The following is a 24,963-nucleotide window of genomic DNA, read 5'->3' as shown; positions in this document are numbered from 1 at the left end:
TAATATTTTCTAAAACGGCTACTACTTCCTGACAAAGACAATTATTTTTTTACTATTAATTTTACTAAATTAATATTATCAAAAGTCTATGGATTCTTCCAGCTTAAAAAAATACTATTTTCTGGAATAAAATTCAAATTGTGTCTTTCGAGGCCTTGCCCTGTAGGCCTACCGTATACCTACATCCTGTAGATCAGGGGTAGTCAACCTGGTCCCTACTGCTCACTAGTGGGTGTTCCAGGTTCCAGTAGTTCATGGTGGGCATTATCATAACCATCATTAAAGGAAAATGGCGACTTTTTTAATATTAGATTAAATTTGTGATGTGTGTTTATCTCACTTATTTGGTCAACTTGCCACGCCGAGCCCCCCCATGAGCCCGGGCCCCCAGGCTAGAGCCCTGCCAGCCCCCCCCCCCTTATGGGGGGCATGATGCAAAGTATAAATAAAAAGATAGATTTAACTACAGTACATACATAAGTTGTTTAATAAAGATTTATTCTGCCAAGCTTTGCGAAAGTCTGATATAAAGTATTAGGTAAGTAATTATTAGGTACTATATGCTTTAACTTGCTGTAACTCTGCTTTATAAATTTTATAAAGTAAAGTTACTTCCCTACTTTATAAATCATCATTACTGTGGAACCGGTGGGCGGTTAGAAATTTTACTACTAACAGAGATACAAAAGTGGGCGGTAGGTATAAAAAGGTTGACTACCCCTGGTCTAAAGCATCTAACGTCAAATTGGCCTGTAATAAAACAATTTTACTCAAATAAAAATAAAAAAATAACCACTAATATTGTTATGACGTGTTATCACTGTCATTATTAATACCTAACATTTATAGTTGTTGCAGGACATGATTCTAGAAAAGAAGTAGATAGATAATTAGTACCTACCTTGATATTTGAAATTTAAGGATTAAATTTTATTTTTTGTCGTGGGGACCTCAAAAACGGACACCTAAATATACACATATAAATCACCATTACTGTGGAACCAGTGGGCGGTTAGAAAATTTTACTACTAACAGAGATACAAAAGTGGGCGGTAGGTATAAAACGGTTGAGGTGTAATGGTATTTAGCAGCCTTCAAGGTTGAAACTGTCTTGAAGAATCCTTAGGATGGGGCCGAGCCAGATCCAACACCCGCTCTTTATTTTCAAAGGCGCGAGAGTCTACATGCTGTGCCTTCTTATTTTCTTGATACTACCCAGTATCCACAGCAAGCATCTGTTCTCGGTGCCCAGTATACGGTTGCTCTGAGCCTTCGTAAAGTACCATGACTCTACCATAAAGCATCACCCCCATGGCCCCCGCATCCTGAAGCGGGCCCCACAACCTACCGCCGAGGTTCAGGTCAGTGTAATATTCTACAGTAGTGTTCACCAAATGGTATTCCGTGGAACTCCAGGTTTCCTGTTTTTTAAGCGATTTTTGGTATTATCCATAGTATCAGATAAATCCACTTAATTGTCGGCACTTGGCATAATATATTATTATGAAGTACTGATGGCGACCCCCTTATGTGATAGCGCTGTAACATGCGACCCTTCGCCGTCTTGGATAAATATACATTTTTATTAATCAAGAAACACGCTAATTATAATTATAAAATTAAAGTGAAATAGTCCGCTGGCGACATTTTTTACTACTAGAGAAAATTTATGTGGTGTGTGTGTATCTCAGTTAATTGGTCGACCCGCCACGCCGGGCCCCCAAGCTAGAACCCAGTCAGCCCCCCCCCCCCCCTTGTGGGGGCCATGATCTCCCCTTTACTTAGTTCAACATTAACATACTAATCGTAATACACAAATAGCGGATAATCTTTTGGGTAAAATATATTTGTAAGTAAAAATATACCATATCAGGGTCATTCCAATGTCCTGGTCCCGCATATTTTGCTAAAGTCGTTGATTTGTTCCCAAAGTACTTCATAATTGATTTGACGCTCTCCCATGAATCATCGATGTCATCAAAGTTTCTCCACATGTTGCAGTGCTTCATGATAGATGAAAAATCAGGCTGGAAACATAAAAAAGGTGATCAATGTGTTGGTTACACTGAACTGTGTGGATTCCATGTATTCACGAGTCCACTAGAGGTGAGTTGGAAATACTGTCACCAGTTTGTGTACTCAAGTTTTGGATAAAACTACCCATACTCAGCAGTGGCGCACCCAGGATTTAATATCGGGGGGACCCAAGGAGGAAAATATAAATTAGTCCCATAGGCTCTTTTTCTTCTTCATATAATTATTTTTACATATTTTCACAATACACGGCGGTATATTTGTACAGTTTCTCCTAGTTTTTATTAAATTGGAGGCATAACGGCGGTAACCGTTGAGCGTGTCATCAGCAACTGGCGGATTGGAAGTGACTAACAGCGACCATGCTGGACATGTGCGCCTAGTCTGCTAAAAAAATACTCAAATATTATCGGCTGTGCTACCCGCTTGGTCTAGAGAGCTACAATATGTATGCCGAATTCCACTAAAAAAATGTTCTTTTGACTTACACTACCACCGACTAGTGGGTGTAGTCGTTCTTTTCGCCGAATGTTTATCGTCGACTTTCCGTTTTTTAATATTGAGGTTCCAAAATATTAATTGAGAATGGACAAAAAAAGTATTATTGCATTTAACTTATACACAAACCTACTCAACACAACTCAGCCTAATTTCTCGTTTATCGGTCTTTTGTCTATTGCACTCGGTGTACCTACACCATGGCCCCCACATCATGAAACGGGCCCTCAGGCTAGGATATTTGGCGGGGCATTAACGTTTTTCAGATTGTGTTTTAGTTCAAATTAAGGGTACTTATACAGTGAATTATTGGCGATTTTTAATACATCTACTTTAATAATGGAGCTGTCAAGTACCAACACATAATAATCAGAAACTATATTACACAATTATATAATCAAAAATATTCATGGCCATGAAATATAATAGCGCCTTTTAATAATAATTTAATTTATAATTAATAATTTAATAATAATAGACTTTTTTTACTATTAAATTATGATGTGTGTTTATCTCACTTATCTAGTCAACCCGACACGCCGGGCTCCCCACAGCCCGGGCCCCCAGCCATGACCCCCCCTTGGGTGCAACAGTGATACTCAGTATGTGAGGCACAATAAACTTATTCCAAAAAACTTGTGATGATATCATCGTTCTGTGCACTCGCCAGTTGGTAGACTTTCAACACTATTGACATTAAATACGCGCGAACGAGATAGCACTTGAATATAAGTATATTTTAATTTATTAGTCTATTTCGTTCTAAATCATAAATTTTGTGTCGCAGCACAGTGGTGAGATGACGCACAGGCTTAGGCTTGTTATATGACCGCTCAAAGCATGTTTTAAATTTGAAAAAAATCACTGTTATTCATTTTTGTTAACAAGAATATTGTAACCTAACAGAAAAACAACTCATAAATTTAAAATGTGTTTAAAAATTTATAATAAATGGGACTTTTCGACAAGCAGAGCTCAACGTATTTTTAGCGATTCTATTGAAACCGATACACAGTCTGAGTTCCCTGAGCCGATACGTATTTGAAATACTAATAAGGAATTGGTTTTAGTTTCAGTTGAGTATGAAACTTTTGTCGCATACGCACGCCAAACGCTCTATATAGTATTCCAAATACTAGTAAGTATTTTGGTTAAAGTTAAGTTAGAGTTTATTATTATTATTATTAGTTATTAAGTTTCTATACTAAGTATTTTATTATACTGGTAGTAAGTATACTTAGTCTTCAAAATCGACCAGTTTTCCCATCTCTAGAGTCCACAGAACAAACTAGTAGAATTACCGCTTATCAGGATTCTGCCATTCAGTTATATTACTGATTTAGGGTCTAGGACGATTTGGCACCGCGAACTGGCCTCCGCCGATTGGCCTCCGGTAATTGGCCGCCGGTACAATCGGACGCCGGCCCAATTGAGCGCCGACCCAATTCGACGCCGACCAAATTGGCCTCCGGGAGGATTGGACGCCGCACAGTTGAATTAAATGCGCAAAGGAATAGACGTACGTTACGATTTGTTGGAGTAAATAAGCAAGTCAGCTTAATATGCTTCTATCTTCTCAGTAGTTGTACCTTATACATTTCGCGCTTGACACATTTTTAATATAGATTGAGAATAATTATTATGCCTTATGATGTTTATTAAAAGAAAATAATTCTTCCCTCGTTGAAACCTCGGACGAAGTCCCGAAGGCCGAAATCCCGAATGCTAAAATCCCGAAAGCTGAAATCCCTAATACCGAAATCCCGAACGCTGAAATCCCGAATGGCCGGAATCCCGAAGGCCGAAATCCCGAAAAATAAAAAAAAATACAAACATCAATAATTGCGCAATTTTTGCAAGAGACACAAAACCCGTTTTTTGTGGAAATATAAAAAAATGTAAAATACAAACATCAATAATTGCGCAAAATCGTGAATTGCACAATTTTTGCAAGAGACACAAAATCCATTCGTTCTACAAAATGGTCTCTCCTGAAAAAATTGCGCAATCGGAAAAACCCATTTTCCGCAAAAATGGGATTTGTCTCTCTTACAAAAATTGCGCTCACAATTGCGCAATTATTGATGTTTTTTTTTTTTTTTTTTTCGGGATTTCGGCCTTCGGGATTTCGTTCGGCACCCAGTACCTAAGTAGTTTATCAATCAAACTACTGAAACATTTATATTTACCAAATAACTTACTTAATATTTTGTTTGTAATTTCATACTATCTTAAAATACGCATTTATACATAATAATATACATATTTAAGCTTTATTATAATATTAAGTCGATAAAACGCTGAAATATAATGTAATTTTCATTCTGACATCTAACATTATTTTTAATATTTGTTGTAAATATAAATAAGTAGCCATGTATAGACAATAAATTAATTGATTATGCACATCTTTAAGTTTTAGTGAGGGAAGAATTATTTTCTTTTAATAAACATCATAAGGCATAATAATTATTCTCAATCTATATTAAAAATGTGTCAAGCGCAAAATGTATAAGGTACAACTACTGAGAAGATAGAATCATATTAAACTGACTTGCTTATTTACTCCAACAAATCGTAACGTACGTCTATTCCTTTGCGCATTTAATTCAACTGTGCGGCGTCCAATTCTCCCGGAGGCCAATTGGGTCGGCGTCGAATTGGGTCGGCGTCCAATTGGGCCGGCGTCCAATTGGGCCGGCGTCCGATTGTACCGGCGGTCAATTACCGGAGGCCAATCGGCGGAGGCCAGTTCGCGGTGCCAAATCGTCCCATTCCCCTGATTTAACGGTGTATATATTATTGTGAATGAATTTTTAAGCATATCTGTTTTGTATAAATTTAATAATATACCAATCAAGGAGGCTGCCACCAACGACAAACATAAAACACTCTTTTATACCTATATGCCAGTAGCGAAGGGTGGAGGTAGGCTGTTAATATCCGCCATAAATAGTGCAAAGTGCAGTGAAGTAGGGAGTAAAATGATGTTAACGCGCGTGTTTGAACATATGACTATATTCTAAAACATTAGAGCGAGAGGTTTAAAAGAATACTATTTTATGTAATAAAAATACTTTATGCAGTCATTAAATGTTTAAAATAAATATAAAGGATAATACGGCTTCAAAATCATTTAAATAGATTATCTACAACGTTTAAGGTATGTCCAGGATCATGCTTTGAAAATAGAACAAAAGCTCCATTTTGATCTACGCTGAGCATGTCCCCCCTTAAGTGTAAATCCGGCTGCAGGAAAAGCTTCTTAAATTCAACGCTTGTTCAGTCATCAATAATTGTAGAATAATTGAACATTTTTGTCACGGATGTTTTCTATTTCGAAATAATATTAGTATAATTCATCGCGCCAATTACTTATATAAATAATATATTTGATGAAATTTGTTTTATTATTTTTTCATCTCTGTTGGATTCACTCAATATATTTGCATTTTAGCAGCACATAACTTATAATTCATTTTCAAAAACGTAAACGAGTGTGGTTTCTTAATACCGAAAATTCTAGTATTTTGGATTTTTAAAACCGGTATTTCAGTATTGATAAATACTGGAATACTGGTTTTGAAATACCGGTATTGCTATCCCTAGTTTCACAGATGGAAGATACCGACCGATTCTCTTCTAAACATAATTGATTGGCTTATGCAGAAAGAGTAGCTTGCGGCTAGCACATGACATGACAAATTGAATCACCGATCTGACAATATAAATGTCACCATTTAGTGCAAGATTTAGTGCAAGTGACAACTTATCCTCACCTGCTTTCCCTCAAACTCTTGGTAGTATGGCCAGCTGCAGGAATACATGACTGGTCTGCCAGTTTTATTGAGATGCATGCCAAATTCGGGATAACCTTAAATAATTATAAATTGCATTATAATGTGTAGAGTGCCTATAATGCTTCATATTTTTGCATTCCGGCTCTAGGATGAAAATGATATAATATATTCTAAAAACATTTTTGTTACATACATTATCTGTCTATTTATTTCTACATAATAATATACAGGTAAATATTAAACGTACATAATTTTGAAAACACTTTTGAGAAAATATTTTATAACCAATAGAAAAAAAACTTTTTCCTAGCGTCTTGAATCATTTAATTGTATTAATTAATTTATGCCAAATTTTCTTTTTATCGCGATACCCAAGAGATGCAGGTTTGATTCCCTACTTTTTTTTTAAAAGATTTTTTCTATTGGTTATATATTTTCTCAGAAGTGTTTTCAAAATTATGTATGTTCAATAATTAGAATGTTACATTCTTAAATCTTGTGAATTATTCGTTATTTTACAATATTTAATTATTACAATATTTTTCTTTTTAATGTTTTCAGATACATATTTATTAGTTTAAATTCTAAATTAGGTATCAAAAACATGTCTCAAATTGTAAGCTTCGTATTTCTCCGCTAGGTGCCTCTGGCAGGCCTTGTTAAACCGGTCATTAAAGAATAGCAACTAATAAACCCATTTTTTAAATTAATAATAACATGCCCACGTGGATTGTTTTATCTATAGAAATATTATTTTTTTATTTATTTAAGAATACAAAACATTGTGGACATAACAAATCTAAATTCAAGACGTACACAACATGAGATTTACATTATAAGTCAAACATTACCCTCACAAGAGAGAAGAGAATATAGAAAAAGAAATATATATATAATAACAAGAATAATAACAAAAAAAAAATAATCAAAACATACTTAAGTACAATTTAATACAGAAAAATATAATTTTTGAGAACGAAAAATATACAATTTTATACAGAAAAATACAGTTTCAAAAACAAAATGCAAAGCAGCGCTCGAAATGGAAAAGTTTACGAACCGGAGCGCTCGACAAATTTTCTGAAGATATTTACATAGTCATCAAATCGTATGTGTATTTTATAAAAATAAGTGTGTCAGATTTTCTATTCTATGGCCTATCTAGCTCAGATGGTCAACATATTTTTTCCACGAGACGGAGCGATAATTTTACAAATTTCACGAGCCGGAACGGCGCTCCGGTGCGTTCCGTTCCATTTCGAACCCTGATGCAAAGTACATTATTGAAAATGTCTATGTCTTTAGGGAACGCATTTACTAGTCTTGCACCCCTCGCTAATGGTGCCTGATAGGCTTGACACGAGGAAACGGTTAGAATCCAGAATAAATCATGGCTGCGACCACGTAGGTAATTGACAGGCGCATGGAAATTCAAATTCATTAGGACACCAGGATTGGAAACCATCCCTCGCGATAACAGGCAAAAGTGTTTCAACAGCAGAAGAGACCGACGAGATTCAAGAGAGTGAAATATAATTTTTGTTTACCTGCATCCATAAGATTAGTTTCAACGTTGCATCCGTCGAGCTTAACGTAATCTGCACCCCATTCCACAAACGTGTTGGCATCTGTCTCCAAGTGTCCCAGGATTCCTGGGTATCCCTGGCAAGTCTTAGTTCCAAAGTCTTGGTATATGCCAAACTTCAATCCTTTAGCGTGAATCTGCGAATGGATTATGAATTACGAATTATTAAATATGAATGATTGTTAATCCTACGTAGTATTACATATTAGCATCTTAATGTAAGAAAAATCAAAAAAAAAATCGGTGTGTGTACTTATATATGCGCATTAGAAGTTATACTTCTTTGGCGTACCAAAACAAAAACAAAACTTATGATAAACTAGATTCTTTGACTAGCTCTTAATTATCTTGTTAAATTACACACTCAAGAAAAAGGACCTCTTATTGGAACAGAGTTGGTTTATTTCTATACACTTTAACTTATATTACTAAATTATATAATGTATTCTCGTTGTTTTTATTTTTAACTCTGACGTTTAATCGTTCGTTTACGTAAAGAATTGCAAATGACCGACAATAATAAATTCGCTGCCTAGGCAACGGAACCATTCTAAACTATAATATTATACTGTATAATCGTCACGATTGCAGTATCATACTGTGGCGTAAAGGTAGTGCGTTCGGCTGATAACCGAACAATCGGTGGTTCGAATCCAATCGAGTGCATTTTTTTCGTCTGAAAAAATAAATTATGTGTTACATGTCACACGCCAAAAATACACTCTGATCTGATTTCCCAAATGCGCCAAAAGAAGTATAACTTCAAAAATTACGTGAAACATGGTATCGCAACGTGGTATGAAAAGGTGCTATTAGACATAACGCAAAAATGCCACAAAATAAATCAATGCATAATAATGCAAAGGAGTGTACATGCTGTCATAAAGATCGTCAAGTGTTAATGAAATGGCAATGGGATGGACTATCGTCCGGCGGGTAGGCAATGCATTCGTCCAGTGGTACCTACCTACCCAAGAGGCATGAAGCAACCACAAGAATATCCTAAAACCTGGTGGATCACTGAACTCACCAAGTTCATCGGATACACGCGGCAGTCGAGAATAAGGGACCGAGATACGTGGAAGGAGCTAGGAGAGGCCTTTGTCCAGCGGTGGATTGATTCCAATTGATAATTATATGGCATTGAGTATTGAAGATATTGGGTCGGAATAAAGGATATTTCGCACGATTGGTAAAGGAGGCCATTGAAATCCATAGAAACCCAGAAAATACTAATAGGGATGATGGATTACGGTTAAAAACGTCATGGCTTACTGTCAGCAAAATCCAATATTCGAGCCGGTATCTCTGGTCGTAACGATTGACACATTACTCTGAGCAACGTTTACTCTTGGCTAATTGAATTCCTTTTCACATTCTTAGAGCAATGTTTACTTTCCTATACCTACACTACATTTCATCATACAACATATCACTCTTGATAATGGCCAGTGACGTCCCTAGACAAAATGCCGCCCATAGGCAACACCATATGCTGCCCCATTTTTCATACAGTATTTTTATCACCCTTTCATGACTCCAATATCTAAGAAATGTGTTGTATGGATACAATACTAACAACATATATAGGTAAGTACCTACTTACCACTAAAACGTACAATTTAGATATAAAAAGCAAGTAAAGATAACTTATTGAGTAAGACATTTACCCAAATCAACAGAGTTGAGGTTTTATTTGGTTGATATTTCTGACACATTTGGTTTGTACCATTTAGCAATACACAGAATAATTATTTTCACACCATTTTTACTATGCTATTATTGTACAATACGTAAACAAAATAATTTTAGTCATTTCTATATAAGTACACCAAATGATTCTCCTCGATTTGCCGCCCCCAAGCGACGCTCAATCTGCCTGCCCCCACGGGACGTCACTGATAATGGCCTCTACAACGAGCCCGAAACGTCGAGGGAAGAAGGACACACGACGGAAACCCAAATATCTACTACGACAAAAAACAACCGTGAAAGCCTTTATATATGACACTGATTTACCTAAATTTTCGTTTCTCGTCACCCTTAGCTTATAAATATCTTTGCTTGTCCCTCTCAAAATAACAATTAGTGGGTTTTGAACATTTTCTCAACTCTTAGAATTGACATATTATACAGCCACAGAACAATTTCAGTTTCAGTTTCAGTTAGGCGTTCCCAAGCGCCTGTACACGTGCATGGATTAACTGGATGCAATGGTGTGTACTTTAAACTATCGTGACAATAACTGTTTACACGTAAAAGTGCTGACTATCTCTCTTCTTCAAGACTTAATATTTGACATGTCGTAAAAATCGGTTAACCTCAAAATGAGTCTCTCCGCGGTGTAGTTCGTTTTTTTGCCGGCAGGTTTGCCACTATCGTTCTACTGCCCAGGCGCAGATCGAAAAAATCCGAACTGTCGCACGAAAATTCAGAAGCTTCCAATTTTCTTCTTCTTGCATTTTCTTGTTATGGCTGCGATAATACTTACTGTCAGCAGGAAATCCATGCGCGTCTAAGCGGGGTATTATGAATTCATAGAAAACGGCTATTGGCAGCTTCTATAATCTATATTATCATAATATATCGTCTACATCGTCTCTAGAGAAGGGTTTATTCGATGTACTCGTATTTAATACTAACCAATAAAATGAATTGATTTCAATATACTACTTACATAATCTCCGATAAACTTCATGCCTCTCGGGAACCTCACCCTGTCGGGAACCAATTTTCCTTGGGCATCTCTCTCCGACTCCAGCCAGCAGTCGTCAATGCCGAGATACTCATAACCGGCTGCCAGGTATCCTTCGGAAACCATGATGTTTGCCATCTTCATGATTAGTTTTTCGCTGCAAGCAAAATGACAATATTATTTCATGTATATATTGTAAAAACGTTTCAGTCAGCGCTCGAAATGGACAGGAACGCACCGGAGCGCCGTTGTGGTTCGTGGAATTCCAAAATATACCGTTCCGGCTCGTAGATTCATTTAAAATTGCGTTGCGGTTCGTTAGATTGAGATATTTATGTGTGAATGTATCTTTTAAAGTTTTTCTCAAAATTAAAAATTAACGAAGTTATGTCATGCCGGGCGTGCAAGGGTTAAAAATAAAATTTATGACATCCCTAAATTTCTTTCAATTTTCTTTTTTGTGTCGATACATCCGTGTCTAAATGCATTGTCTAAACACTCCAAATAATTGCATACTTACATAAAAAAAGTAACTACAGCTGCAAGCTACAAAAGAATTGTGCCTTTGCTGACATTGTTTGAAAACCTTTTGTACTTAAATAACTTAAATTCAATAAAAAATAAAGTTGGCACCTACATATTTGTATAATAATTTCTAAAGTATGAAACATCTCAGTACAGTCTCGCTTTTACCTTTGACTGGTATGCATTGCGAATTTACTTACCTACTAATTTATTACTTATATTTTATTGTGAGTGATAAAACTTATTTATTTTCATCGCCATCTAATCGCCGTGTTAATTTTATACCCACGTCTATTTTTGCGGGCAAAATTTTCGGTGGTAAAATTAATATGATAAAGTTTGGTAATTTAAATCGTACAATTCCGCTAAAATCTACTTATTAGTGATAATCGCTTGTTTTTTAAAACATTTTGTATTAATTTTTTCGTTTTGAAAATGATAAATATGAGTGGATATTTATAAATTTTATGAAGGTTTAATTAAGTAGTAGGTACTTCGTGTAAATCTGCTAAAACATTAAGAATTCACTCCGATAAGCATTTAAGATCGACAATACAGTTGAAACAGGGTTTTCTGATTCAATGTCATTTCGACAATTGACTCGACGTTTTAAAAAATATTTATGACGTGTCGTAAACCCTTATTTTTACAATGAATAATAAATAAATGCACCATTATGCCATTTTCCTACAAAAATGTTTTTGGTATGAAACTATTGAATAGCCTACCGTAATTAGTTTATTTTTAAGGGACGTTTCTATTGTGTTATAATTTCATACGTTGTAACTTGCTACTTTAAAAATAATAGAAATAATAGATACCTACTATGTAGAGAACTTTTAGTTAATTTTTGTTTGTAAATTTGTTTTTAAAAAAAAGGAATATCCTCCAATAAAATTTTATTACTATCATAATAATAAATTATTGTTCTGTATTATCATTATTCATCACCGTGGCAATAATAATGACTATAATGAGACTAGGTAAGGGCAAACATCACAAATTGAATCGTTTAGTTTAAAATACACTCACAAATTAGGTAGGTACGTGTTCAGTGCGGACAACAAATAATTTTAGATGGTAGTCATAGATTAAATAAATACGGTGGTAAGTTCTTTAATCTGAGGTGGTAAGTGTACGTATATTACAATAATGGTAACCAAAGCATCATCATTGTAACATATAGGTCATGGTCTCCACAAAGAGGGGCTGAGAGGGCTCTAGCCTGGGAGCCCGTGCTCAGGAGGAGCCCGGCGAGGCGAATCGACCAAATAAGTGAGATAAACACTCATCACAAATTTGCTTTAATAGTAAAAAAAAGAATTTTCTTACAATACTATTATTTATAGTTATGTGGTTATACGAAACAATTCTTAATTGTTTATCAATACTCGACATCTCCATAATTCGTATGGATGTTTTAAAATATACAATAAAACACTAAATATACAGATTATTGTTACCCCGTACATACTGCCTTTATTCTTAGCGATAAGAAGGGGGCCCCACCAAAGATCCTAGCCTGGGGGCCAGCTTCACGATGTGGGGCCTATGGTATAGGTATATACATACACTACAATATTAGTCCTTATAATGTTGAATATAGGTAGGTACCTACTGATTAATGACAATTTTATATTATTCTATAGGAATCGTGTTTAGTAACTCGAGTTGCACCTTCCGTCATGTTTTATCTTATATAATTAATGATCTTCTTCTACCCTGTCATGTCCTAATATTGGGGCATAGGGCAAGCATTGGCGCCACTTCCCTCGGTCCAACGCCATGCGCCTCCCGCCATGTCAGACCTGCAGCAAATAGGTCGCTTTTGTAGCACCGCTGCAGGGTGAGGGAGAGGCGGCCACGGCGATGGAACCCTTGAGGCTGTGCCACAAGGGTACGAAGTGCCGCACTCTTTGGCGGCATCCGGAATACGTGTCCCAGCCACGTAAATCGTCTCTTCGTGATAACTTCAATCACCGAAGGCTGCTGTGCTCACGAACTCTGGTATTTGTAACGCGGTCGTACCAATGTACCCCTAAGATTCGGCGGAGACATCGATTCTCAAAGCTCAAAAGCCGATAATTAATGATACACCATTGGTAATTTAAAATGCTATAATTACGTAGTTTGATGATGATGGCTTGAAGCTTTTCTTAGAAGTAGGTATGGCCTAAAGGCCCTCATGGTGGAGAAGGTTCAAAAGAAATCTTTGAGGATCCTTTGTTTGAAGCTGTGTGGATGCCATCCATGGCTTTATCCGATTGATTTATCTTAAGAACGCTTACACACTGTGTTCAACCAAATTGCTTCGGATATTGGTATATTCCTCCTGCGTGAGAAAGAGTTTATGTGAACGATTTATAAATTCTTTGTTTTATAACTTCTTAAATAATTAAATGGCGTAGTTAGCTCTATCGGTGTACAGATATGTACTGTATAAATTTTGTATTTACTCGTCTCTGTATAGGTACTTACTATTTTTTCTAATAGTTGCTGCATCTATTTCTTTATTCTTAAACACTATTTCTTTGATTTTTTTAAAAATATTCTGTGCTCGTCTTGAATCTATAATCTGTAAAATTTGTTATATGTAAATTAATTTTTAATTTGAATCTTTATGGTTGGTATGTGGATATGTTGTTTTTTAAGTTTAGTTAATTAACAAACTGAACTATCCCAAATGAGACAGTAATATAAGTTATAAGCAGTGACGAGTGATGGTAGAAGTAACATGCCTGCTGATTATGGGTGGTAGATAAAGTAAGAGTAAAGAATAATACAATTCTTGACGGTATACTTTGTTGAGACGAGGTTCTTTTGCCTGCGGCGCTGACAATCCTTGCCCACTTGCTCAATATACATCCACGTAAGAAGTTCAAAGTTTATTGTTGCATTTATACATTCAACGTACGTACGTATGTAAAGAAAAAAATTAAGCATACCGTTTTTTCGGAAAATTATAGAGCGTTCCTGTTCGTGAAATTTTCCATTTCGAGCACTGGTTTCAGTGGACTACTGTTCAACTTGCTTGCTCTTTGGAAACATTACAAATACAATGTTATATTATAATCACTTTGGTCCACATACGAAGAATGTGGCCAGTTGGTCGAGTAAAATTACCTGCTTTTCGATTATTTTAGAAACGCATGGTACCTATAACCCGGTTTCAAATCTCTAAATGTAGTCATGTTTACCCCATTCATAACCGACATCATGAAGCCTGAGACCACAATATGTGGCGGCCCCCCAACATATCTATAGGATCAAGGGTAGTGTAAATTCGTTAAATCGGTAAATTTGTCTTTCCATCTCATGGAAAAAATAATTTGACCGTATGAGCTAAATATACCATATAACAAAAAATCTCTTATTTTTATAAAATACACATAAAATTTGATAACTACTATGTTAATATCTTTGTTGGGCGCTCCGGCTCGTAAACTTTTCCATTGCGAGCGCTGTTCAAATGGTAACGCGTAACTCGAGGGTTCCACCACATACAATTGAGGGTATTCCAGCGGGACGGGACTATTCTATACACAAGACTGGTTTCGGCCGCTACGACGGCTAACTCTAGGGTAGGTTTGTACCAATCATCATGTCGTCTCCGTTCAGGCAGAACACACTAACTGGAGAATACTAGTTTTGAGTAATATGACTTTGAAGTTGTTAAAATGTTTGAAATGGTCTATCATGTGAGTTTATTAAGTAATCGTAAAAAGGATGACTTTAAAATAAAGACTGTTTATTTATTAAGAAGGTTTCCAGACGGTAAAGTTTGAAATAAGAAACATTTTGGTATAACTAACTCAATATGTCATTTTTTCGAATTAGTGTCTTCTGCCAGAACAGTGACGATGTAACAAATACAATAAGTTGGTTGTAATTGTTGCAATACGTGCTATATTTTAACTTCACCTTTCTTGGCTATGATAAAATTTAGAACGAGTTAAACAGTTTTGACTGTTTAGACGGCTAACTTATTGTAACAATTATAATACATCCACTTGAATTATTGAGTTATTAACACTCTAGGCATCGTATTATGAAGCATTGATTGCTACCCCCTGTTGTGGTACCGAAGTAACATAATATGACCCTTCGCCATATTGGATACATGTATAGTATTTTTATTAGTCAGGAAACACACTAAAATATTTATACAATAAATCCCTCTATGTGAATGATATATCAATCATCGTATCACACCAAAATGCATCGCACATTATTTTACAACGTTATTCTTAGCTCGTATTCTTGTTTGACCGGTGGTTGTTTATCTAGTACAAATCTTGCAATCGATTTCCCGACTAGCTAGATATTTGAAACTTTTAGAATATACCAGAACACGATGCCAATGCATTCTTTTAATACTTTTAGCCATCTTTAAGTAGAATCGAATTAATTTTCAGTTAATTCTGTTTTGTATGAAAAGTTATTTCGGAAGAAATCCGTAATCCAACCCACTATTATTAGTTGCTAAGGGGATGGTCCTAGCAACTAAATTATTAATATATACCTCCGTGCGTTAGTATGGAAATCAAAATGACATTTCAGTATTCTATATTTGTTTGTTTGTTGCAAAATAGCAAAAAACTGATTTGTTGACAATTGCCTTATTTGTCCTAATTAATATATAGGGGTCGTCGATGTGAGGGCCAATGGTGTGGTTACGAGGAGAGATGAGAAGTCGTTATCGTGATTATGAAGGGTGTCAGTTTATTTTAAATTGCGTAAGTACATTCGTCGGTGTTTTGTAAAAAGGGCGAACAACCATTTTGGCGAAATCGAGATTTTAATGAAAATACAATATGTACCCCACTAGCTTTGTTGTGTAAAAACGGCGAATTTTTATCTCCACTGGAAAGTACTTAAAAACGATAATCGACTAAAATTAAATTAATTAAAATTACGAAATAAAAAGCAAATGCGACATATTAGGCCTTTTGAAATATTATATAATAATACCTATTATAATTACAGTATTCTTTCTAAGCTTTATTATAAACTTGTTAGATATTTATAATCATCTACAGGTGAAAAACAAATAAATGTCAGTGTGTAATATAAGTTAAAAATCCTCCTCCTGTAAAGTAGCATTTTGGTTAATTCGCCCTTTTTACAAAACATCGACGAGTGTACAATTGTTACAATAATGCGAATCACAGCACAGAGCGATGTGCTTCGGTCGAAAACTTACAATTGAATAATTCTCTTTTTATCAATCATGACATACTGATTATTATTTTATCAACTTTTAATTATGTAATAATTAGGCTATTAACTAATTAAGTGAGAACAGATATACAAAGATTATTGTCGCGGTCATTGATCTACAAAGTTTGCTATGACTTGATACCTACATGGAAATGCCTATTAATTCAATATGTAATATCGCCATAAATACATAGAATTGTCAAGTTTATATGATTTAAAAGAAAATTTAAAAACGTGGTTTATAAAAAGTTATTTTTATCTTGTAATTATTTTAATGTTAATACTGTTATGTAAAAAACTACGGCACGTACAAACAATGAAACAGAATCAAAATTCTTCAAAATAAAACCTGTGTAAAAGATTAAATGAATTCTTTAACGGAGTTTACACGGATAATTAAATTTAACAGAAAGTTATGGTACGTTTAGATAATATTATAAATTAATATATTTTAATCTGGTAACGTAACCCTAACCTGACCTTACGTATTTTTAGAATCCAATTAACTTGACAGTAAAGTTGACACTATTAATATTGTTATTAAATACGTCAACACACGTAAAATCGCATAGGTTTGTCACATTAAAAATTAAATCTTCGAATGTTTATCAATAATTATATTAGTATTACATTTGTAAAAATTATTGTTTTTTGGTTTTGTTTGGGGGCACGAAAGGTCAAAATAAAATGTGAAACAAAAACCAACTATAAATACATAAAATTATCTTTATTATTTTTTTTATTCAATACTGAATATACAGAAGTTTTAAGAATGTTGGATTCTTTATTATAAATACCTATATATCGCACACCGAGATCTATAGGGTCATTAACTGCAAATAACATAATCTTGAGTAATTTGAGTTTGAATGTTAAATAATTAACTACAATTTAATTAATTGCAGTACACTGCTGAAAAATACGGCGGTCTAGCACTCTAGCACAATAAATATTTTACCAAAGATAAAATATTTTTTAGGCAAAAGGGCCTCATGTAAGATAATGCTATATAGCTCTAAATTAAAAATTTAAATATAAAATAACCATGGATATAGCAAGGCCTGAACAAAAACGATGCATAAGTGCGAGTGAGAAAGTATTCGGTAACCTTATAATCTCTGCAACACGCGCTAGAGTAAGATAAAGGGTTTACAGATCTGGGAGATGGTTTGCTACGATGTAGCCGGCAAATCTTAGCTTATTGCATAACTAAGCTTCGATGACCGTGTTGCTAAAATTGCTATTTTTGTGTTAAACATAAAGTCAGTGGTAAATATTTTTAGTTAATTAAGTAGAAAAGATGGTTTTGTGTGTTGTATTAAAATATGGTAGCCGTACTGATAAGCAAGAAGATGGTATTAAGTTTCATAGCTAAGTTGATACATGTTCGTGATAATTTATTTGTATATTATTATATATTTTAATATCAGTGACCTAGTGTTTCTTTAAAATAACTTAAATTATGGATATCTTTACCTAATGGTTGCATTTTGACCGCTTAAAAATATAATATAACGTAAAAAAAATAGAAAATTATATTTTAATTCTGAGCGTCTAGTGCGAGCACTTTGGGCGAACACTAGCGAAATGGTCTATGGTCTCGAACATTTGTAGACGAATGCGTTCGCTCGCCTACAAACCAAACGCACGTCACGCGGCTTCATTTAGCAATGCAACGGGTGGCCTAGATGTATCTATAGTCTATGCCATAGACACAATTGTGTAGGCCACTACTTCCAACTAGCAGTTAATGCCATGTAGCATTAAAAATAGATTTTTTTTTCTATCGAACTGCATTCATAAGTCATTTTGATATGACAGATATGACCCTATAGATCTCGGTGTGCGATATATAGGACCTACAATAAAATTATATCAACATATAAATGAGTCGTCACAAAACCGATTAATAAATAGAATTCCGTTAGGCTATATCCCAATACAGTACATTTTGACGCACGGTTTTGATTGTGTGAGAGTCCTACAAAAATGAACCACGCATTATAAACGTGTAATAGTGTGTGTTACAACCTAAAATATAACAATATTAAATGAGCATCGTTGCATAAACCGAGACCAGTTGTCAATATTCGACGTATGACGTATTCTTGAAACGTGTTTACGTTTATCCCGTATTCTTCCGCATTCGAGATCGGTTGCTTGCTTCTCCAACCCGTTAGGTATTTCGGTTCGCATTATTTCTGAGTTTCCTGTGAGTCGCCTTCACTGCCAGAAGAATCTGACACCATTCTAATTAGCGTTCAAATTGAGCACAATTTATTACTAATGTGATAAAAGATAATAATTGCATTTTTTTACTGTACGTAAAACAAATTATATATACTTATGGGACATTTTTTTTAAATTCAAATTAAGAACCTTTATGGCTCAGTTAATTTTCTCGCAGAAACGTTTTCTTTACGATAATAATCCATCCTATTGAGACTTTGAAAGAATGCTTTTCGATGGTTCTGCAAACGATTGTAATGAATCAGTTCCAGATCTGAGATTTTAAACGCCAAAATAAAGGTACTGTACCTACTACGTATATTTCGCTTTAGGCTTAGGGCAAAGTCTTTACCTACCAGAGGCACCTAGTGGGAAAATACGAAGCTTGCAATTTGAGACGTTTTTTTGATAATTTACAATTTCACCTTTATTAATTAATAAAGATGTATCTAAAAACATTAAAAAGAAAAATATTTTTTAATTTAAGTCAAAGATAAACTTACAATAATTGTAAAAACATGTTATAAAATGTGAATTTGTTAAAGGACCCCATGTTATTATTACATATTATTTTATGGTCATATTTATTATTAAAATGTATTTTATGAAGTTTTCTATGTTGTATCTAAGAGATTTTTGACTAATTCATAGTTTTAATATTTTTATATATGTACATTAAATATTTATAAAAAAAAACTATTACAAGATAAATGTGTATAACTTGAAATCCTTTTTATTTATATCAAATCTTATTTAGGTTTGTGTCCCAAATTGCAGCTCGATTTCAGATAAGTACATAGTTATTAATAATTAATACAGTTTAAATTGTAAATTATCCAAAATTTGTCTCAAATTGCATGCATCGTAATTTTCCGCTAGGTGCCTCTGGTAGGTAGAGGTATCGCCTTAACTATTTGATTTGGCGCTCTTTAGCAGTTAGTGCTCGCTTGGCGCGTCCCTGAGTATACATTATCCTGATTTGTATTAATAGAGTGATTTCTTACCTTATACATTCGTCAGGGTGCGAGTTGCAGTTGGTGATGCAACGATATCGTTCCCAGGTGAGCCATCCCATTGGCGGAGTCAGTGCCAGACCATTGTCCAATCCGTGTGCAGCGTTTATAAAAACAAACGCTAGTAACGCGGTGAACAGCTTCATCTTGGTTCTGGCTTTCGTCAATTTTCCTAAATGAAAAAATATGCTACATTAAAATAAATCGTTATGCTTAAACCATGTTACTCCCACGATGGCCGCGCTGATTAACCGTCGGCCTATAGCGTCGTGGGTCCCAGGTTCGAATCCTGAGTTTGGCAAGTACACATATTGTTTTTCAATTTCTGTATGAATCACTGGTTGAGCAAGTGGCTGACATCCATTTCTCTTAAAAACAAAAATCTGTTAATACAAACCTCCACCCTGTGGAAGCCCAAATTATGATCATAATATTGATCATAATTATTAGGATCGGACATGGTGGAAAGAAAAGAAGAAGAAACCATGAACCTGAAGCAGCCCCCCCAACCTATCACTAAGGTTAAGAACAGTGTAACATTCCAGTGTAGTGTTCCCCAAAAGGTTTTCCGCGGAAAATAAAGGATATTCCGTGTATTTTTAGGGATTTTTAGTATTTTTAAATAAATCCACATTAATTGTCGGCACTCGGCGCCATATTATGAAGCACTGCTCACGACCCCCTTTTATGATAACCAAGTAGCATGCGGCTGTTCGCCATATTGGATTAATAGTCATTTTTATCAGTTAGGAAACACACTATTGTCCGACACCAAGAAATCGGCGATAACAGGAAATCGCTGTAGTCGCACGTAGACTTCTAGTGACGTACCTGTCATGGCGGCAACGAGTGCTAGAGGCGTATTTAAATAATGTATCGTCTCTTCTTTTAGATGTGACTCCTCTTCTTCGTAATAAACTAAAAGTTTGCTAATAATAATTATAACATCACTCAAGATCGTTTAGACATGATTTTATTATAAAAACCTTCAAATTACGTAAATTGACACATCCGTACACCACGATAGCGTAAAATAAAATGATAAATTTGGGGGAACTCCTCATTTGAAAACGGAAGTGCGGTTAGCTGCACTGGAGGGGATTGTTAGTTCACAGTTTTAAGACGTGGACATGAAGTTATTGTTCAACAGTAAAAATAATTATAAAATTAAATACTGCCCGTGAAATCCGCCGCATGTTAGTGAAAATTTGTGGTGTATGTTTATCTCATTTCACTGGTCTATCCGCCACGCCGGGCTACCCCTTAGCCTGGGCCCCCAGGCTAGAGCCATGTCAACCCATCTTGTGGGGACCATGGCTTAAATATAACAACATAATAGGTTTCTTAAGAGCATACATAAGTGAAACGGCAAATAATTTTCAACAGTAGGTGGGACGAAATTTTTCACTCGTCGCCAATCGGAGACCGACAGTCGAGGTGTAAGTACGTCAATTTATTTTGTGATGGCGTCGGAGGAATATATTCTTAAATCGTGTAAAAGTGACTAAGAAACGTTCCGCATGTACCTACTTGGAAAAGAAAACATGTCAATGAATATACTATTATTATTACGAATATAATAATAAACATAACATTAAAAGGACGCATGTTGATTTTTTATGACAAATTATATTTCGTTCGGCTCGCGTCATTTGCACAATCCGCTCATGGCCTAGTCACGATCTTTTTAGACCATGCATCAGCTGAAGTATAGCCTTAAATATAACAACATAATAGGTTTCTTAAATGAATAGGAAAAGGAGACTAATTATTGCATTTTTTTAGATAATGTTATTTTATCCATGTAGAGAATAATAATATTATATTATGATACTCGTATATTCAATATCAGCTAACAAACTAGGTACCAATTATAATTATAATTATTCACTAACAATAACACTGATGTCTTATTAAAAGTTAAAGTTATAATTAAATACATTAAAAGATAATAATTAGGTATATAGTATATATAAAAAAAGTAGTATATAATATAGTTATAAATAAAAAATATTAATTGTTATGGAAACAATGACAAGACACATTTTGTTCATCAGGGCTGTGATTCTCTACCTTTTTTGCAACGCAAGAATTTTATTGAATCTCGGTTCGGTACTATTTATTGTATATTCGGAGAGCACCGGAGCGCTGTTCCGGTTCATAAAATCCCCAAAATTATCGCTCGTGGAAATATTAATTTGACCATCTGAGCTAGATATGCCATGTTATAATAAAAAAATCTAACACTTATTTTTATAAAATACACATAGGTACAATTATATAACTATGTTAATATTTTCATTAAATTATCGAACACTGAGCTGACATAATAAAAATGTGAATATTAATTTAAATCTGTCAAGGAGGGTCATACCTACGAAAAATATTGCCATATACCATTTTAGTTTAACATTTTATGTCAATTTTCATTACATAGGTATGTATTAAATGTCATTATTGCTGCGCGGAAACGGATACACGAAAAAAAATCTTTAAAATTGTGATATAAATATTTCTAATTAATACAGATAGTTTGTAAGCGCTGCAGGCGAAAAAAAATCATATTCACGTAATCCAATCTGAATGGTTGTAATATTCGCAAGTTTTTCTTAATTTTCCACTTATACGCATTTATTCTATACACAAGACTGCCTTCGGACGCTACGGCAGCTATCTAGGGTAGGTAAGTAGGAAGTATTGGCACTTATTGTAACAAGTACAATAACTTAGTTGTCATTGTTACAATAAGTGCTATGTTTTAACAGGACCTCTCTTGGGTGTGCCAAAGTTTAGAGAGTTTTGACTGTTTAGACGGCTAACTTATTGTAAATGTTACAATAAGTGCTAATACTTCGATACAAACCTACACTAGATAGCTGCCATAGCGGCCGAAAGCAGTCTTGTGTATAGAACAAATGCGATGGACAGGTCAATAAAACACAATTTTTAACGCATAATAAAACAATGCATCAATACGACGACAGAATGTAAATTTTAAAAGAAACAAATGAATAGTGCATAGGTAATATTATGTTATCATTGAAGACTCAATTCCTGAGCTGCACCGCGATTTCCTACTCTCGTCTCGTGTGGCACCAGACGAGATGACGTAATTGTGTCGTCACGCTCGAGGCATGCCGACCGCGCACAGAATAACCATAGAAAATATTATTATCATACACCTATATGTGTATGGTGACAATGAATAGCGCCGCTGTCTGACCACTCGCTATTTTCTCGAATGCTATTATCACTCCGGTAGTACGTCATAATGATGTCATATGACGTCATCTCGACCGGGAAGCTTGCACTCGCAAGTTCTAACATAGAGCCCCTGGTCGCTAACCCCCCCATGCAAGACGATCGCTAGGTACTTTAATTATAACCAACATCGTTGGTTATAATTAAATTATTGGTTGGTCGATAGTGTGCGTGCGTGTGGGGAGTCGTTATAAATACCTAGCAGCCGATGACCGCGTATTCGTACATATACGTACGCATACAATCGACGAACCGCATCATTGTTTCGTTTTTACTGTACTTCCTTGTATCTAATTTTTTTTTTGTATTTACACTTTTCTACTGTTTAATAACTGAATATAAAATACTGATCTATTTCTTTTTTTATATAATATTTAATTTTATATAATTTATATAAATGTTTTATTAATATTTCTTTGTTTCTAAATGTCATGTTGTGAACGTCTTTTTTTTATTATTAAACACCACAACAGGCCGTGAGGCCCAATAATAGTGGTAAAACTCCCAGGCTTGAGTAATTTACATATTAGATTATGTAAATATATTTTGATCTCACTGGGAATCGAATCCAGAACTCCGAGATGGAAGGCCAGCGCCTTGCGCACTGCAACACGAGAGCCGCCTAATAATTTGTAATGTTCACTATATATGAAAATAAAATAAATTTGAATTTGAAAAATTTGAATCGTTTACATCGGCATTTAAAACATTTTGGCACAAGCAAGCAAGAAAGAATCACAAGTATTTATTAACTTGTCAGCGTGACATTTTACATCAAATTTTCGGTCCGGTCGTAGCTTCAATACCACTTTTTTTTCTATTGTTACCAAAAATATTTCACGGAACCCCTGACACACTCCGGTTGAAAATCACTGCATTAAAGAGTACACGATAATATTATTATAAATCAAAACACAAAAATAAACATGGGTATCTATCCAGAATTTGATAATCTATTATACTGACCTTTGACGTATTATAAAACCAAACCAAAGACAATAGACTTATGGATCTGTAAGATTTTACTGACTTTCTCCATGTTTCCAATTTCTTCGTTCTTTCACTTTTGCATGACGGACAAACAACGCACCAAAAATTCACAACAATGAATGGCACTGCATGTAATAATAATTCTTACATTATTATCGAAAACTATTATTCACACCTACATAAGACCATTTCGTATTTACTATAAAATTTAATATACGAGATAATTTAAAAACATTTTAATTAAAAATAATATTATATATCGATATAATGTTAATTATATATTAATTAAATACACACCTTATTCCCACAGTTGCAGACACTCGAGTGACAAAATGAATTCGTTTGAATTTGTTTTTATGTAATAGGTAATAAAAATATTGAAACAGTTTGAACCTATATGACTGATAACGCATTTTTTTGTTTTCATGCAATATTAATACTTTGTATTATCTGTATTTTACGCTCATAACAATAATTTTACTTACTGTTTTGAAAATAAATATATATGTAACAGTGGCGAAGACTCCATACTAGGCGATTATTTAGTTTTTAATTGCATATTGACGTATTTAAATAATCGCTTATATTCTGTAAAATAAATTTTTCCAACAACATCATCTGTTATGTAGGAATGTATTATAAACTTTATACAGATTACTGAACCATCTGTCAAAGGTTAAAAAAAAATATTCCACAGCGCGCCATCTGTATTTAACGTATTTATCGAATTATTCGCTTGGAGTGCTGATGTTTTTTTGTATGGACTTTATGTCACGTGACCTCAGCATGTCTATCGCAATGTATGCAAAACGATAGGCTCTGATGCGTAAGCCTAAAATCTTTGCGTATAATATTATTGTCTATGACAGCAGCTTTGTCCAAAATAATTAATAATTTAATAATTTACATAATTTAAACTCATCACTCAATTTTATGTCGTCAGTGAGATATTGAAATTTCATAGAATTAGTGTATCGTTATCATTCGTGTGTACATATTCATCAGTAGTAATATCGTATTATCTTCTTCTTTTCCGTAAGTATACTTGACAAGTATCTTATTTTTCTCTGATCTCCACAGCCTACCTCTTTTCAAAAGTCACCATTCGCCACT

At 34.5% G+C, this 24,963-nt stretch overlaps 1 protein-coding gene across 1 annotated transcript in view; it reads right to left on the bottom strand.

Moving 5' to 3' along the window:
- LOC147074342 (alpha-N-acetylgalactosaminidase-like) overlaps positions 1-24,179 on the bottom strand; it is a 29,589-nt gene extending 5,410 nt beyond the window's left edge. The window contains exons 1-6 of the mRNA XM_085943626.1: positions 24,148-24,179; positions 19,591-19,771; positions 10,595-10,769; positions 7,880-8,054; positions 6,312-6,406; positions 1,866-2,027 (exon numbers count right to left, since the gene is read on the bottom strand). Of these exons, the coding sequence (XP_085799752.1) occupies positions 1,866-2,027; positions 6,312-6,406; positions 7,880-8,054; positions 10,595-10,769; positions 19,591-19,745 (762 nt within the window). The 5' untranslated portion in view covers positions 19,746-19,771; positions 24,148-24,179. The remainder of the gene's footprint in view (positions 1-1,865; positions 2,028-6,311; positions 6,407-7,879; positions 8,055-10,594; positions 10,770-19,590; positions 19,772-24,147) is intronic.
- Positions 24,180-24,963: the final 784 nt, after the last annotated feature.

The sequence above is a fragment of the Rhyacophila brunnea genome, unplaced genomic scaffold (assembly GCF_057557595.1).
Source record: "Rhyacophila brunnea isolate RB1 unplaced genomic scaffold, BYU_Rbru_1.0 scaffold_16, whole genome shotgun sequence".
Classification (NCBI taxonomy): Eukaryota; Metazoa; Arthropoda; class Insecta; order Trichoptera; family Rhyacophilidae; genus Rhyacophila; species Rhyacophila brunnea.
Note: the sequence above shows the minus strand (reverse complement) of the source record. Positions and strands in the feature narration are given on the sequence as shown.